General features: G+C 41.7%; 1 protein-coding gene across 3 annotated transcripts in view; it reads left to right on the forward strand.

The window, feature by feature from the left end:
* Positions 1–2,531: 2,531 nt before the first annotated feature.
* LOC119548884 (oligouridylate-binding protein 1C) overlaps positions 2,532–17,814 on the forward strand; it is a 63,053-nt gene continuing 47,770 nt past the window's right edge. Inside the window, exons 1-2 of one of the 3 annotated variants that reach the window (XM_037856533.1) lie at positions 2,532–2,738; positions 6,978–7,928. In XM_037856533.1, the coding sequence (XP_037712461.1) occupies positions 7,167–7,928 (762 nt within the window). In that variant the 5' untranslated portion in view covers positions 2,532–2,738; positions 6,978–7,166. Of the gene's footprint in view, positions 2,739–6,977; positions 7,929–17,814 lie in introns of those variants that run through there. The other 2 variants (XM_037856543.1, XM_037856522.1) reach the window with 2 other exon arrangements.

The following is a 17,814-nucleotide window of genomic DNA, read 5'->3' on the forward strand; positions in this document are numbered from 1 at the left end:
CATTCAAAAATTACGGGGGTTGGCCCCTCATACATGCCGTCAAATGTTGCACGGCGGCTTTGTTTACTTTTCATTTCCTTCAAGCAGATGCCACATGCTACCCATACCCGTAGCCTCTCGATGGGCAAATAAAGCGAGTGGCGGGATTCTGGGATTCCCCGTCTCGTATTTTTTTGGGGTCGAATTTTTTTCAGTCACTGGCGGACTAATTTGCAAGACAATTAGAAGGTCCCTGGACGAAGCAGACGACGGCCGCTAATGAAAGCGCGCGATAAGAAAACTTAACAAATGTCAAATGGCCAAAAGGAGCGATGGAGATTGCAAGTCGGAGGTTTAAGCGCCGCCGGGGCACGCTGTCTGCGCTGAAAAGTAAAGTAAATGTTTACTTTGGAAATCTGAAATTTGCATAATTTGTGAAGAAGACAGAAGAAGGTGATGGAGGAGGAGCAGGAGGATGAGGATGAGGCTGTCTGCCACCGATAAAAGAGGAGTAATATTCATGGGTTGGATGACAAAGTTTTTGGGGCAACGTCAGATAATGTCACATGTGCCCCTGACCAGCGATAGATAATGTCAGAGAAGTGTCAAACTGGACGCCGGTCGGATGACCAGGGGATGTCGATGCCGGTGTCAGGTGCGTTTGCCGAGTCCTGTCAGCTGATTCTTCGGGCCAGGCTCAACAGGATGCCACTTGCTCATTCCCGAAGCCGAAAAACCCCTGTTGTTGCTGGCTTGTATCGCAGTTTTTGCTGCCGAGAGCGAGCCGAGGAAAATAGCGATACAAGGAGCAGCAACTTTCGCTCTCGGTGAGCGACGCTTCGTGACTTGTATCGCAGCCTGTTGTTGTATTGAGCTCTTCCCCCCAAAACAACTCGTAAACAAAGCGCAGAGGCGTCGTTTCACCCAGGGGTTTTTAACCGGAAATGATCTTTCTTGAACAAATCTACACGAAAACTGACCGCCATTTTGTCTTTTCTGAGGAAAACTTCTTCTCTCTAGCGACTATGTATATGCTTTCAATGGCACCTCCCCTTTGGATACATAAGCCTTTGCCGCTTTTACATGGCCAGCATTCAGACTCCGCCTCTGTGTCGTACATGCATTTCCACTGGGCTGCTGCTGCACTGGTATTGGTGAGAATCCTTGCAGCTTGCAGAGAGCTGGGAGAGCGCACGAAAGAACGACACTGCTCTTCGGTGGTGGCTGGAGCCAAAGGACTTCAACGAACTCGGAAAATGCGCTACAGCTTAAAGAAGATGCAAGATAGTTTTGGACTGGAAAATATAACTTTTAATATTTGAGATTTTATTTTTAATTAATCATTAAAAAGTCAAATTTTGAAAGTTTATATAGAAAAATTGAAACTAGCTTCAGTGACCAAGACATTGAGTTTTAGTTCAATACTATCCTTTTTTTGTTGATCGCTAAACTATTTTTGATGAAAAACTTTTAATATGTTTGGAAGAGTTTGTTCAATAAATTTGAAATTGTTTAATTGTGGCTTCTTATTGATCATGAATATAATAACATTTAAACTTTTTTTCTTTTTATGTAAGTTTATGACAATCCTATATATTATGTTGAAAAGACAGACTACGGTCTTGTAAAATAAATTTCAGAATTTATCGATTCATCGATTTCTAAGATCATAACATGATCAGATATTAGGTTGTGTATACATTTTGATAAAAAGAGATATAAATGTTGGGTGCACTATTTGTAAGGCAAAATAATTAATGAAATCTCCAAGTGTGTCCATAAGGCCAAGTGCAGCTCATCAGGCAGCTAACCTGCTGCCACTCAGGACCCAAAACGCGGGTCTCACAACTGAAGAGCCATCAAAACAGAGAAACTGGTGAGCCACTTGGCCAGCAGGAAGGCGGCAGGACAGGACGAAGGAGATGAGCCGGCAGATGGTTATGCTCGCACCTTTTTGTCCTGGTGGTGGATGTCCTTCCTCGCTCTCTCTCGCTCCCTCTCTCTCTTCAGCTCTCGCTCTCTATGAATATGTGCAAATTAGCATATCAAATGCCATAAATGGCGCTAAGGCAGATGGCAGTGTATTAGTGCTCTCCATTGTTACCCATACGCCACGTTGCCCGAGCGAATGAGCGCACGAAGGGCGGTGCAAAAAGGACGAGGGGTGGGTGCACCTGCAGCTGTGTGAGTGTCGGTGTGTGCGTGTGATTTAGTTGCATGCGATAATGTCAACCACAGAGAAGGGCCGTTCGCCTTTATTCCGTTGCTTGGGTTGGCTCGCCTTGCGTGTCCTGTATTGGTGGCACACGTGTCTGTGAGTGTGTGTGTGTGCTGTGGCTCGCTTTTCTGTTTTTTTTTTTTTGGTTTTTTTGGTGGTGGTGCAGCGCTGCCACTTCAAACGCTACTGAAACTGCTGGACGCCGACTTTGGCTACTTGGCAACTTGGCTCTTCAGTGTCAATTCGTCGACACGAGGCGCTGCTTTTCGCTGAGAACTAATCGTTGAAATCTTGAGCAGGCTATCCTGATTTCCCGGTTTTCCCGGCTGCCACGTGCTCGCCTCCTCTCTGTGTGTTCTTGCCCGTGCTCGTCCTGTTTTGTTTTCCTGCCTCTCCGAGTCGCGAGTTTTGTTGTGCGGAAGTGAAAAAAAATTCGATACAACCCATCCAAAAGTGGGCCATTCGGGCGGTGTCCTGCCAGGACCTGTGCCAGTGTGTGAGTGAGCACTGCACTTCGGCCAGTGAGAGAGGGAGAGAGTGGGTGAGTAGAAGGACCTTTTTCGGCCCGCTCTCTTTGTTGTGCTACGGGTTTTGGCCTACGTGTCCTGACCTTGTTTACAATTTTTTTGTTTTGCCGCAAAGGACAACAACAGCTCAATAAGGTGCGCATGTGTACAAGAAAACAGATCCTTAAGTCGGATAAATGTCGGATAAATGCAAAAATCATTAAGGTGTATTTGACGTTTTGTTTAGCATTCTGTGCCCTGAAAGTATTAAAATCAATTTGTATATTTTTTTAATTTTCTCTTTAAATTTTATAAATATATTTATGTATTACTATAAAACATTCATTAAATTAAGCTTAAGATTTTTTTTACGACGACTATTCGAACATGAATAAAATAGTGACTTGTATTATTTTCTCCTTCAAATTGTTGTCAGCATTGATTTCCACATAACACATTTTAATCAACACTTAACAAATTAACAGAATCCATTAGACGAACTTCTTTTCAAAATTTGTTTCATTCTGACTAAGTTTTTGATCATGAAAATGAATAAAAGAAAGTAAAACAAATGTCTATTCTCAATATTAGAACGAATCTGTGACATATTAAAAATGCATTTTTTATGGAAATAAAAAAAATTTTGAACTTGAATGTTAGTACTTTTTAGCGGGCCATATGTATTTGTTTTTATTCCTTTTTTTGACTCAAATAATATAATATTATATTGTTGTGGAAAATTTGAAGAAATTATGTGAACCTACTTGTTTAACCACTTAAAAGGCATTTAATTATGATTTAAATATAGAGTTTATAAAATATTTGAAAAAGTCTCCCAAAAATGTATTAAAAATAAACTATTTTTAAAATCCTACAAAGGAAATGTATTTTACTTACATACATAGTTCAGCATTAACCTTGCTATGACCAAATCCAAACGGTATTTCAATGGAATTCGAAGAGAATTTCTAATTTTTAGTTTCATTCTAATGCATTTATAATCAGCCGGGGATTACACATTTAAATGCCAGATTTAAATCACAACCCTTTCCGCAAAAGCACGCCCACATAATTTATGTAAAAACTTTATAATCCAGGAGAGGTTTTTTGTTGCAATGGCGCTTCATTAATTTATGAATATCAAATTGCATTTTGACATTTGCCAACAAAAACTATTTAAAACTTGTCCCGGGGTTGGGTTTGGCGCACAATAGCCTTGGTCCCCGGTCGCAGGACCTTTTCCAGGACCTCCCCCCTCCCCTTTCATCGCTGCCCCCGCCGTTGGCGATTCGGTTTGATTGAAGCACCCGCATGTACAGAACATTTTAAATATTTACAAAGATATTTCAAAAAACGCTTTTGGCATGTTTTGTTTTTGTTCCCAGAGTTCCCTTATAATTGTTGTTGTTCCCCTGCTTGTTGTTGGTGTTGTGTTTGTGTGTGTGTGTGTCCGTGTCCAGAGGTCCTTGGAGTTCCCCTCCCCCTTTCAGTTGGTCGAGTGTTTTGCTCACTTTTCGGTCGTTGGGACAAAAAGGGAAAACCAAACTTCGAATGTGGCATGGGGGCGGCTCTCCAGTTGTGTGTGTGTGTGTGATGGTGTGTTTGTGGGCGGGGCACTTGAGGGCGCGTGTGTCCTTTTAGGAAAGTGTCAAAAACCGTTGGTCAAAAAACCGTATGGCAATTATTCAACACAATTGAATATGAAGTGTGGCGATGGCAAGGGACGTGAGCGTGGGGGTAAAAAAACCAAAAAAAAGTTGCAGCGCTGGGCAAATAATGAAAAATACACCCACATCAGTATTTTCGGCTGTCTGCACTCAGGCACACACCAATACACACCAACACACACTTTTGCACCCTTTTCATGTCCTGCCGTTGCTCCTTGTGTTGTTGTTGTTGCTGCGCACTTGCTGCCGCCTGGCAATTTTTCGGTGATAAAATATTTAAATTTAATTAAGGCCACCGACGAGCAGCACGATTGCCGAGCCAGCGGCCAAAAGGGAAGATGAAGTGGTGCTGGCCGGACCTTTGACCCTGCATTCCCGCACCCAGGATACGAATGCGCGGGCGGGGGAGGGGGCTCACGGGACCAGGTCCTTTTTGCGCCTTTTGCATTTGCGTGTGGTGCGTTTTGCAGGCCCACCCGGCTGCCCTGCTGCCCGGCAAGAAATTCATTAAAAATTTTTGCTTTGATGCTACCAAATTCTTTTTGTAAGTTTCTTTGTACTTTCCAGCTTTGTATCTCACAGGGCCACAAAACATACTTTCAAAGGACCCCGGCGGTCGGTCGGTTGTTCTGTGTGTCCTTGCCCAGTGATTATGTTGCAGGACTAAGCCCCGGTTTTTTCCGGTTTTTGTAATTAAGCCCCGAGAGCCACAAAAGTTGCACATGTTTCGCACACACGCGTATCTCTTTTTCCTCCAGATATTGTGCACACAAATTGAACACGATTGCAGCTAGCAAAATTGTGTTGGCCAAAATGCAAACTTTCCGTTTGCCGGCATCTTAATCGCCGGCAAGAGTCAGAAAGTTGTTGCTGTCTTGCCTGTCAAAAATTCAAGAAACTAAACTATTCCTGCTCTGCCACTAAAACTTTTGATCTTGAGTTGTGCAAATATTTTTCATTATGCGGGCCAAGTATTTATGGAATTATGGAAATTTGTTTTCCAGATATTTTGTTTCTGTTCCGTTGGAAAAACGGGGAGGTGAATCTTGCAGATTCAAGTGCTGTTTTAAGGGCATAATCTGTGGGTCGTTTCGAAGTTGTTGCGGTTGTTTTAATAACACTTGGTTAGTGTTTTTTGAATATTCAAAGAAACTTATATGTGGTGTATGGTTTATGGAATACTTCTTTGCTTTTGTAATTCTATTGGGGAAATGTTGAAAAGGACTTATGAATCCCAACCCCTTTTATTAGATCATTAAAAACTGTTTCCAATCTGTTCACAGCCATTGATTGATTGCCAAACTTCTCAAATTATCCCTGTATTCATGCCTGGACTGCAATTTTGGAAGTCCTTCTGTCAAGTACCCGATTGACTTCTGATCCTGATTGATTCCGCACGTATGTTGTAAAATGAGGCTTTCTGGCCGGCAGGCAGTCTGACAATTAACCATGGCCAACTGGCTGGCACATCTCTGAGCCAAGGAATTTGGCCCAAGGCAGTTGCTACATTGGCTGGACACGTGCACCTGTTTTGTCACATCTAATATTCTATTGTTTGGCCTGTGCAAGGACTCGTTTTTGGCCAAAATGCGTTTCAGTACGCTTCAAGAAGGAATAGGCAGCCGGAGTCAACAATGGACTGTGGACAGAGCCATGCAAATTGGCCAGGAAAGGGGAAAAGGGAAAAGAAATGAGAAGGAGCCAGAAGGAAAATGGGGAACAGGCCCAGCCAATTTTTCTTGCATTTTCCTTCGAGTTTTTCGGTTTTTCCTCGTGTTATTGTTGCTCCAGCCCGTGCTGTTTGTCCAAGTTGCCATTTCAAGCGTGTTGCAATGAAAAGCAAACTTTTCCATTCCACACGCAGTTGGGGTTAGGCATTCGGTTCGGTCTTTGGTCTCCAGTCTCCATGTTCCAGTCTCCTTGCTGCAGGACTCAACAGGCGAACACTGGGCGTATACGAAATTAAAATGCACTCAGCTGAAAAATTGGTTTTCTCGTTCTTGACAAACTTTGAGTGATTTCTGAAAGCCTCCCGCCCATTGAGGGCGAATCGGCCGACGAAGCGCCAAAATCTCACCCAAAACAAGATACTTTTACGAAGAGTCAGGCATCTTTACCTTGTTTTTGCACGAAAAAAAGAAAACGTTTTAATAAGGCGTACATTTTAATCAAGCGTACCGAAAATAACTCATAATTTATGGGAAGCCAAAGCAAGCAAAAATATCGAGTCCAAAGGAATGATAACAAGAAGCCTGAAAATTGCCTGACTTATAAAAAATACATGATTTGGTATTTTAAGCCCACTTCTGACTTTTTGTAGATAGCTGCTTATTTTATTTTTCTATTACTTGCTATGTAAAAGTAAAGGTATTTTGACTCGTATTGAAGCAGTCTGCCAGGCTTTCACATAGCTAAGGCATAGTATAGTTTTTAGCAATTTATAGCACTACCAATTTATTTTTATACAAAATAATAATAACTTATAGAAATGGAAATAAAATGAATTAATTTCATAACATGTTGTGGAGCTGTAGAGCCTTGTTCCTTAGGTTACCGTGACAATGAATTTGTTTGAAAAGCTACCTAATTTCTGTTTTGTATTTTCAGCTAAACAGAGCTAAGCGATCTGTTTTCGCCAAGATAGCGAACCTGTCGACCGGACATTCGGCCAGTCCCTCTGGGGGACTGGGATTCGTTGGCATCCTGCCCTGCTCGCTGCACTGGCAGCCGCCGGGCAAGGCGCCCAAGCTGCTGAGCTACTCCTCCGATGCCCGTTCCGCCAGTCAGCCATATGCGATGCCAGCCTCAGGGAACAACAATTGCTGCGGCAGTTGCAGCAATGGCTGCTGCCAGGACTGCCGTTGCTGCAAGCAGGACTACGAGCATTTGCCTGTACCGCGACTGCGGCACCAACAGCCGCCACCACCACTCTACCAAAATCCACAGAGCCAGCAGCAGCATCAGCAAGTCAGCTGCATCACAACCCTACAGCAGACAACAACAACGCAGCAGTTGCAACAGTTACCAGCACCAGCAACATCTTCTATTCAAAACTTTTCCTATGGCAACTGCCTCATGCCACCAACAACAACAACATCCAGTACCTACGTCAGCAATATGGGGCCAGAGCCGTCGCTTCTCCCCATGCAACATTGCCATTCTCATTGCAATGGCTACAGCAGCAACATGCAACCCTGCAGCAACAATTCACCTGCTCAGTCGATGATCTTGGTGCCCTTCATGTTGCCCATGCAACAGGAACATCCGCAGCAACAGCAACGTTTTCAAGTGCAACCTCCTTTGCCGCCGGCGGAGGATGGCAAGTGCATGTTTCAGGCCAAAAGCGTTCCACCGCCGCCACAGCCACCGCCGCTGCTCACCCACTTTCAGTCGCTGTTGCAGCCACCACCGCTGCCACCATCTTCACCGCTGATGCCTCAACCACCTGTCACCTGCCCCCTGCCCAACAGGGCACCTGCCACGCCCCCGCTGCCGGCCACCCACAATGTTCAGAGCCTTAAATGCGCGGCCGCATCGGCTGTCGGTGTTTACCAGCGGGTATGTACACTTACAATTTTATTTTAATTATACCTAAAGTAGCCCCTTATAAAATATGCGAAAATGGTTTAAGATACAAAATTCCCCAAATGTGATGGGGATCGTTGTCCTATGATGCTAGCTTTTAGCTGTTCGCCCCGGATTGACCAAATTACGACTGAAAAACTTTAAAAAGGAGGCAGTTTTTGTCAAAAATGCGACTGTGGATTTTTAGATTAAAAAAAAGTATTTCGGGCGTCATTTTGCCTAAAAATGTCAGAATAGGGAATGACATACCTCGTTAGGCTCGTAATTTAAATTCCAATCCATTGGCATTAAAACCTAAAAACTTTAATTTTTGGCCGTTTCTTGCAAAAAAAACATGATGTAACTCCTCAAAAAATGTGAAAATTGGTCAAGACTTGAATTGGCCTGAAAGGGATTGGGATCGTTAGCATAGGTTACAAGCTGCTCAAAACAGTCGAACTTTTAGCTGTACGCCTTGATTTGGCTAAACTACGATTTAAAAACCGCGAAAAATATGAAGATTTTAGTCCAAAATCAGATTTCCTATTTTTCACCCAAGAAAAACCAGTATTTTTGCCGCCATTGGGCTACATAAAGTCAGAATTAGGAATGCCATACCTCGATGAGCTGGTAATTTAAATTACCATCCATTTTCAACAAAACCTAGAAACTTTAAATTTTGGACATTTCTTGCAAAAAAACATGAACCCCTTAAAAAAATGCCAAAATTGGTCAAAAATTTAATTTTCCTTAAAGTGATTGGGATCGTTAGCTTAGGTTGCAAGCTGTTCAAAACAGTCGCTTGATTTGGTTAAACTATGATCGAAAGATCGCTAAAAATAAGATTTTTTTTTCCCAAGTTCGACTTTCTATTTTTCGCAAAAAAACAGTATTTTAGCCGTCGTTGTGCTTAATAAAGTCAGAATAGAGAATGCCTTACCTCGTTGAGCCTTAAATTCTAAAAATATGCGGACAATGGGTAAGCTAATTTTATATTCTCTTGAGTATTGTAGATATTCTCATTGATTCATCTAAAATGTAAGCCGAATCAGGGCAAAGATATCTGTGTGATATGTTCCACATCGATCCAAGGTGGCTGGCTGTTAACGGAGAATATTTGTAGTACATCAGCAGCACTTAGTCAATGGCTGCAAATCCTCCTGGGCTACTAAAATGTTGCAATTTGCGAAGCACAACAGAGGCAGGGACAATGCCACGTATACTTAATATTTATGGGTGTGCTGCTGCTGCTGCCAAACTTCAATTTACATAAACATAAAAGACAAGCAACATCGGAGGAGCTCTTCCCGTAGAATCTGCATGCATGTTGTTGGTGAGATTTAGCGCAGCGACAGGACACAAAAAATCAAAGCTACAAGGGGGTTTTGGGGGTCGAAATGCAAATCGGAACGAGCGGAAGTGAAAGCGCAGATATGGGGAAGGAGCTACGGAGGGTTATGGAGGGTTAAGGCGGGCTTACGGCGAGCACGAAAAACTAATGCATAACCTAGTAAGATCATCAACACGAAATTTTACAGCAAACTCATGTCCAAGGATGTGGAAATAAACTAGTTGTTTTTGTTGCCATGGCCGCTACCTCTGCCACTTTTACCCCACCTTGCCACTTTTTAAGACCCCGAACCCCCTGCTGCCTCAATGTTGTCCTGCGCTCAATGACTTTTGCATTTAATATGAGTAAGGAAGCGCAGGACAACAAGAGAAACAGCCAGCAGATAAACACACAGAAAGGAATTTTCATGGGATCAATGATCGTAAAATAATAGGATTTATAAGTACGGAATTTGTTAACTTCTTATGACCTTTGCCAGGAGTTAAAGCTTGAGATCAGCTAAAAAAAGTGTAATTTCAATGTAATTGATTTAATTTTTCTCTGTGCAGCGGTGGGCAAAAAGCTGAGCTGGACTTGAGGATTGGTCTTCGGCCCTTCACGGCGGGCTGAGTCCTGGCCAGCGACATGCAAAACGTGCTGTTTAAATTACGTTCCTGCCGGCAGATTTCAGATTTCGGATTTCAGGTGGGGCCGCCGCCTGCAAGGACAAGCAGATAGTGTCTGCTGTCGGTTCGCCTCCTCAGCTCCTCTACTTCGAGGATTCGTTTATTTGATAGCCTTGCTGTTGATGCTCCTGCATAGCGGATAAGTTTGTCCTGATTAAGAATCTGAAACAGCAGAAAGCTGGTAAAAAAAAAATAGGGGAAAACGCGATGTCAAAGATTCGTTGGTGGGAAAAGCCGAGTGGTCACTCTGTCGCTCTGGATTACAACGGGAAAGTATATAAGATTGCCGTCAGCAGTTTACATTTCTCATTTCTGATGACAACTCTGTGTGGCATCTCATTTTCCTCCTTGTTTCTTCAAGTGAAATATATTTTACATGCGAAATAAACATAAGCAAAATGCACATCATAGTCCTGCATCCTTAATGCTGTTCATTCACATGTGCTTAAGTAGTTTTATTTACGAGGAGCACACTCGCACTCAGAGGACTCTGGACTCCATCTGCACATTTGAATGTTAAATCTTTTATGAAATGCCTTTTTTTCGACAGTCCGTCTGTCCGTCCGCTTGTCCATATCTAATACATCCAGAAAATACTCATGTGAGAGTGCTTTTGAGTATGTGTGGGTTTGTTGTGGTCTTCCTGCAACTTAACAATACCTTTTCCTCACTTTCCCCAGTCTTTCCCCTGCTCTCCATCCGCCGGCATTCGCTTTCATTTGTTTTTGCATTTCCTTCCTCTGCTTCTGGAAAAACTGAGCGCGCTATCATGCACAAAGAAAGCATTTTATGTGCTGCCTTTAATGTTTGCACTAGCCCACAGTTATAATGTACTCTCACCCAGGCATGTGTGGGTAAATATAGAACATGTGTGAATGTATGAAGGAGTATGGGTGGGCACTTGAAAAAATGTCTTTAAGCTTAGTGATAACTTTCTATTAGTCAAACAATACGTATAACTACATAGAATCTTATTTTAATATTTTACTTTGTATTTGGTTAATAGTGTTAACTTAACACTGTTAAGGAATTCCTTTAAGTCTAGAACGGAAATATGTAATGTATGCGAATGCTTAAAAAAGTGTCTAAAAGGTTTGATGAATTAATTACGAAAAATTCCATTCATTTTTCACTGCATAAATTTGGTCCGCTTTACAAGTGATTTTAAAACCACAGGTATTTTTTTGGAGCTCCCTGTAACAACGGAAGTTTAGAGAAAATTATAACTTTTCAAGCCGGAACACTTCGATTTCTTTCTGTGTTTTTTGGCCACAATGATTTTGGTTTTTGGGCCCCTGCACTAGAAAGTTTCCTCGGATCTGTTGTGCATTCGAAAATACTTGAAGCCCGGGAATCGTCTGGTTGTCTTTGGCCATCCCCTTGACCCCGCCCCCGGCATTATTCTGGAAAAACAGTTGGTTTCCATCTAATAATTGTTCTGCTCATATTCCATATGCACTTGCGGAATATTTCAAAGCGGATTTCGTTGTTGGAGCTTACTTGTTTTCATGGTTTTTTCTTCTTATTTTGCTAAGCTATGAGCTATTTCACATTGTTTATTTGGGCTGTCGAAATCTCTTGCTTAATTCAGCTCCCTGGAAACGATGCAGTGGGGAAGTGTTACTAAGTACTTACATCATAAATAGAAATGTTGCCAAAAACAATTAATGCTAAATGAATGGTTTTTATCGTGGACGGTTTTGTATAGGATTTTTCTAAGAGGTTTTCGGTAAGCCGACAATTATTCTCCGGAAATTAAGATGCGACCAAATGCCTGCTTTTCAGCTCTTATAAATGGAAAAGATTACGGTTTTGATATGTCTTAATAGAACAGATTTTATATTTTAAACACAAAAACTAATTACCAAAGAACAACATGTTTAATTATATGTTAAAAGTTTACAGTTCGTGGGTCGATTGTTAAATTTAAATTTATTAAGGGAATTTTCGCATGCTGTTAAAAGAGACACACACTATGGAAGTTCCTTTAAAAGGGTACAGAAGTGCATACAAAAAGAATAAAGTAGTGGGGTGCATAAGAGGGACTCCAAAAAGGGAATCCTTTGGCTGACGATGGGAACAGTGGTGACTTAATGGCCCCGAAGGGTCGCGAGTGATACGTAAGTGAATCCATATTTCATATGCCGCGTTAACGGGGCCAGCAAAAAGCAGACACACAAAGTGGGCAACATATTTCGAGGACTGCCAGAATGCGTTGTCTTCATTGGAAGAAATCCAAGCAAAAAGTTGAGGATACCAAAGCGAGGCTGTCATTATTTCGCTCTTAGCAGTGGCAAAATGAAACTGAAACAAAACGAAATAAAGGCAGTGGAAAGGCCAGGAGAAAGGGGAGTAAAGTCGGGCGTGTCCTTGTTGCCGCTTAAGTAGAAGAAATTTGATAGCTGCGCCAAAGGATGCGATATCAAAGGACTGCCTTGTGGCCAGCGAGTGACAGGCAGGCGGAGAAGGAAAGTCGAAGGAAACGGTTGACAGCCACAACAGCCAAACTGGCAAATTGGACAAGCGCAAGACAGGACGAGCGAAAAGGAAGAGGACCCCGAGGAAACCCGCTGAAAAAACGCACCCAAAAGCGCAAATCCAAATCAGAACTTGGCCTTAGGGCCAATGGTTTTCACTCGCTGTGTGCCATAGCTGTGTGGCATTAACAGAATGTGGTGACTTTCTCGCCTCTCACAGTGCCTGTAAATGCGCTTCATTGCTCTCCAGAGGATATGGCACATGGCACACCCTCAATTCCGGCGATCTCACCATCGAAATCTTGGGTCCTCGACCACGCAGCTCTGTTAATTCAATCTGCTGGCTGACTGGCCGCGAGATGGCGCCCCAAAAGTGCCAGCCACTGCTGTTGAGTGAATCTCACCGCATCTGATTGTGTGAGTGTCCGCCTCGTCCTTCGTGCTGACTCCTTCGTCCTTCGTCCTTCGTCCTTCAGCGCGCGTGTGTGTGCGAGTGTGTCGCGCACTGGCTTACTAGAAGGCGATTAACCCATTAAGGACTATAAGAAGTTGAAGGGTTACATAAGTAAAAACAATTAAATCAACGAAATTCTATAGATATAATTCTATAAAATTTATTCTAGAGCTTTCAATTTTTGTCTATATATTCTAACTAAAATAAAGATTTAAGCTAAGAAATCATTTCTTACGAAGTAATCCTTATAAGCCAAATTTAAATGATTTGGAAGAAAATCTTTAATAATTAGTATTCTTCTTCCACCATTTCATAAAGGCACTGAAGCAAAAAAGTAAAAATCTCGCAGCTTATAACATTTTTAGCAATAAATTTTTCATTTTTAAAATAATTCAGAATTATTGTTCTTAAAATTGACCCGTGAAAAATATTTTGATCAAGAAAGGTAGAATAAATTATCACTGAACGTTGTAATAGGAATTCGGAAAAAAATTCTTTTCTGGAAAAGTGTCCTATTCAAAGTAAAGCAAATAAAAAAGAGAAGTCAGGTGCCGTAAAAAATACGTTCCTGAATGGTGTGAAAAGGTATAAAAAAATACGAATGGCTCTGCAAAAAATGGGTTAATCATTGCGGAGCAGATAACAAGGACGCGGGCATCAGGAGCAGCCTCTCCTTTCTTGTTGTTGCTGTTGGCACTTGAAAGCTTTTACCACAATGCCTGTGTATTGGTGCGTGTGCCAGTGTCCTGTGTGTGTGAGTGCGCCCATCAAGTGCTTCTTTGTTTCTCGCTGTGTGTGCGAGGGCGCCAAATTTCAAAAGCAGCCGCCCAAAAGCTTTTTTCGCTGCCAAACGGTTTATTTTGCGCGACACTCGACATGGGACGCATCCTTTGAAAGTGTAAACGCCGTCAGCAGCTTCACTTTCAATGGCGGCCCATGCGGCGTATACTTGATACAGGCTGCTACTCGAGAAGAGCGCTTAAGCCCTTGCCAGCCCCTAATTTAATTTACCGTAAATTCAGTTTTCCCATCCCTTTTTCCTTAGCCCCTGTGTGTGTGTAACTCTTTCGCGCTAAGGTCAAACCGCCAGGAGCAGGAACAGGGCGAATTAAATGCAATTGACAGTTGCAATTTCCAACTGGCTGTCAGGCCAAATCCCAAAGCAACTGCATTCGAAACAAGGGAGTGGCGCAGGGCTAAGTCCAAACTCGCTGGTAACACAATAAAATGCAACCTCGACTGACACAAAGAAAATGTTTTACCGAATGTGTACCAAGAAGTCGGACGGGCAAGGACGAGGGCGGGCCCAGGTCCAAGGGGGGCGTGGCAAAAAAAAATAAAATAAAAAATAAAACAAGGATAGACATCACGTAAACGTAACAACAATGCCAAGCCAAGCCAAACCGCCGCGGCTGTCAAATTAAGAGGCATTCAGGCAGGCAACTTTGTGGAGAATTTCCCATCAAATAGTCTCAGTTTATGTGTTACCAAACGCATTTCCCACATTTCCAAACACACTGATTTCCATCGGACAATTAAGGTGACATCCGGAGAATTTTCATCGTAAGACATAATTCGCATTGCAAGTGAGAAAATCACTGAAATGCATTCGCAGCTTATTGAATCAATCATTTTGGTTAAGTAAGCAATTTGCACCGAAGGCGTTGATTCATATGCTCCACAGTCCATGATTCCGGCTCACATGTAATCGTAATTGAAATACCCGGGCATTGCTCAAATTAAAGTTTAGCAACCACTCAGCCTGAATCGTAATTTAGTTTCATTGCCCGGGTAAGACAATAATGACCTTAGGAGTTGTTGTCGCAAATTTGCCTGTAGTAATGAATAGGCCGGCATGTCCTTACACCGACAGCAAGGACATACTAAATCAGGACTGATCAATATCAATTGTATTTTATTTTGTGTACCATTTAATAAAATATAACTTAACTTTGATTTTCTGATTAATTTAAAAAGTAATGTAGATGAAGCTACGAAATTATGTAAGTATATTCTTTCATAATGAAGAAAAATGATTAGTGATAAAAAATAAAAAATTAATAATCACAATAACCATATAATTATAATAATTTTATTTCGTTTATTATCTTTGTTTCAATGTTATAATAACATTGTTTTTATATAAATTATTTAAAATTTGGAATAAACTTTTATCAGAATTTCTTTACAGCATTTTTTTATTGTTGTAAGTCCCATTATTATTTTCTAAAATATAATACCCCATTTGTATTCCCAGTGCACGCACATATAATAGAACAACTATCGATGTCTGTCTCAGCTCAGTGTTTGTTAAATATTTTCGGAAATTCTTCTCCAGCTTAGACTGAAATTTATTTAATGGCAAATATTTGCCAGAAAATTACCTGACCATCGAGGAGTGGAAATGAATGCGAGCCTTGTTAAATTAGAATGCAGACACGGAAGGCTTTGCAGCTGGGACTTTAAATTTCGTCTAATGACTGGGGCATGTGAGTTGTTTGTTTCATTTCGATGCATTTTGTTGGTCAATTAATTTGCATGTCGTTGGTGGCCGTAACTAACGATAACAGGCTTCTCCGAAGATGTTCGAGTGAACACGTTAGAGCACCACCACTCCCAGGTGGTATTTCTTCATTAAATTAGTGTATGTGGTGACTTTGACAAAGCGGCTGTCTGTCAGCCAGTTGGTCAACTCGGTGTATCCTTGCAGAGGGTTCGTTACGATGTTATCTTTTGTTTGTCTTTTGCAACGTGCTCGGGCATCTTTATTTTCAATAAAAATAAAAAAAGAGAACGGCCCATAGTACAACCTAAAATAAATTGCAGCCACGAACGAGCCCCTGTCTGTTTGGGCCTCAGTTTCACAGACTGTCCATTATATTTCTTCGCATTTCCTTTGCTTTTCGGCATTTAATTGGCCGTATAATTGATTGGAATTGTTTTTGGCCCCTGTTTGCAGTTGTTGTTGCTGTGGCTATATCCTGGTATTCAATCCCCCTCATCTAACTCATTATTTGTGTGTAGAGTGTGTGTGTTCCTTTGCAGCAAAACATTTCAAAATTCTGGTCCAAGTGGCAAAGTTTTCTTTGGCCAACTATTGAATTGGCTCTTGGCACGAGCCTTTGATAGACTCCAAGCCCCCTCCCGGATTCTGCTTACTAGGCCTCTATAAATTTGTATTGTATTTGCCTGCTCTCTGCGGTGCGTAATTAATTATATTTGCCTCCGACCCAAAATGTCAGTCGGTCTCTAATTATTATTATTTCAATAGGGGAAGAATGGCCAGTACCTCCAGCCCCCAAAAAACGATGCCGAGTCTGCATATCTTTTTTGGGCTGGCTCTTACAGGTTGTTTGACATTAATTGATTTATTTGCCTTTTACATAAATTAGGCGCTGAATATTGGGTTTCATTGCCGATGTGCAGGTGGGGTGAGTGCTGCTCTATGGGGTCTGATTTCACTGGGCTTAAGTATTAAAGTAGTTCAATGAGTTGGGCAATTGTTAATGAATATAGGGCTTAGTGGAAATTAAGCACTGGGTCCTGGAAGTTTTGCATTAATTTCTAAATTTATTATCATATTTATTATTATTATTATTATTACTATTATTATTATTAAATTTATCATTATCAAATCAATCAAAATGTACATATTGTTAATTATTTTACATTTATATTTCTGTTTCAACTATAATAACCCAGCTAATGAGGAAACAACTACAATGAAGAATATGGCAAACACAATTGTTATATCAAACTTTTGGCATTATGCCAGTTAGCTGGTTTTAGCTGCTGTTTTTGAGCGGACCATAGTCCGTTGCTTTTTGGCGTTCGCTCAGCTGGAAAACGTGATCATGGTGTGAGGCGGAAAAAAGGAAAACTTTTTGACAGCACAACATGCAAAAACAAATTACCAAACAGTCAAACTGTCAATTACGGGGCAATTAGTTGGCTTCGATTAAATGGCAGTCGCCGTTGTAGTTGCTGTCGTCGCTTAAGCCGTTTTGGCCCCGTTTACAATGGCAGCACGTCGTCTGCACTCCCAATTGGGTAACCGAAAGTCCGTAACTCCCCCGGTTTCCAAATGCCCGGAACTTCCTGGGAAACGCCGAGGCTGTGTGCAAATATTTGTGGCTGAAAATTAATGTCCGACAAGCCAGCGGCATGGACAACTTTCTGTGATAATTGGCCCACTGCACTGGGCCCGCTTAAGTGGTCGGCCAGCAGTTTGATTTATTCCCGCTCCCTGGGCTGAGACTCCGGGACTCGATAGCCAGGTGCACGGATCAGATGCATCCCCGGTGGCCACTCAAACGGCAAATACACAACATTAACAACTGTGCTGGTGTTCTGGTGCTCTGGCCAGTCCAAGGACTCGAAGGCTCCGCAATGCACTTTCGGGCCTGGCAACCGATAAGAAGATAAATGAGCCCACTCGGCCGGCAGGAGTTAAGTCCTGCACTCAGAAAAGGATATGCCATGAGTTATCGAAATTCACAAGCAATAAACTCGGTGATTGTAATGCTAAGTGTGAGGGATGTGCACGGTATTCGGTGCATTCATTAATTGCATTTTACCCAGCCAGTGGTTTTGGCTTTAATTTAATGTATTAATGAGCTATTTTATATGCTTACCATTATAAAATTGGTTGAAATATATTGATTTTGAAGGAAAACAAGCATCACCAGTATTACACGTCAGGATCTATTAGGTTCCACATTATATTAGAGGGTATTTAAAGTTATATTCAGTAGAATCATCTATTTAAGATTTGTATTACTCCATTTAATGGAGTTTTTATTTATTTTGTTTTGAGTGCACAGCTAATAAATCTATTTAAATGCCTATAAGAAATGGCATTTGAAAGTTTTATGATCGTATAAAACAGCGGAGGTCCTTTCCCAACAGAAGCAGTGCAACCCATGGCAGGATA

Source organism: Drosophila subpulchrella, chromosome 3R (assembly GCF_014743375.2).
Source record: "Drosophila subpulchrella strain 33 F10 #4 breed RU33 chromosome 3R, RU_Dsub_v1.1 Primary Assembly, whole genome shotgun sequence".
Taxonomy (NCBI): domain Eukaryota; kingdom Metazoa; phylum Arthropoda; class Insecta; order Diptera; family Drosophilidae; genus Drosophila; species Drosophila subpulchrella.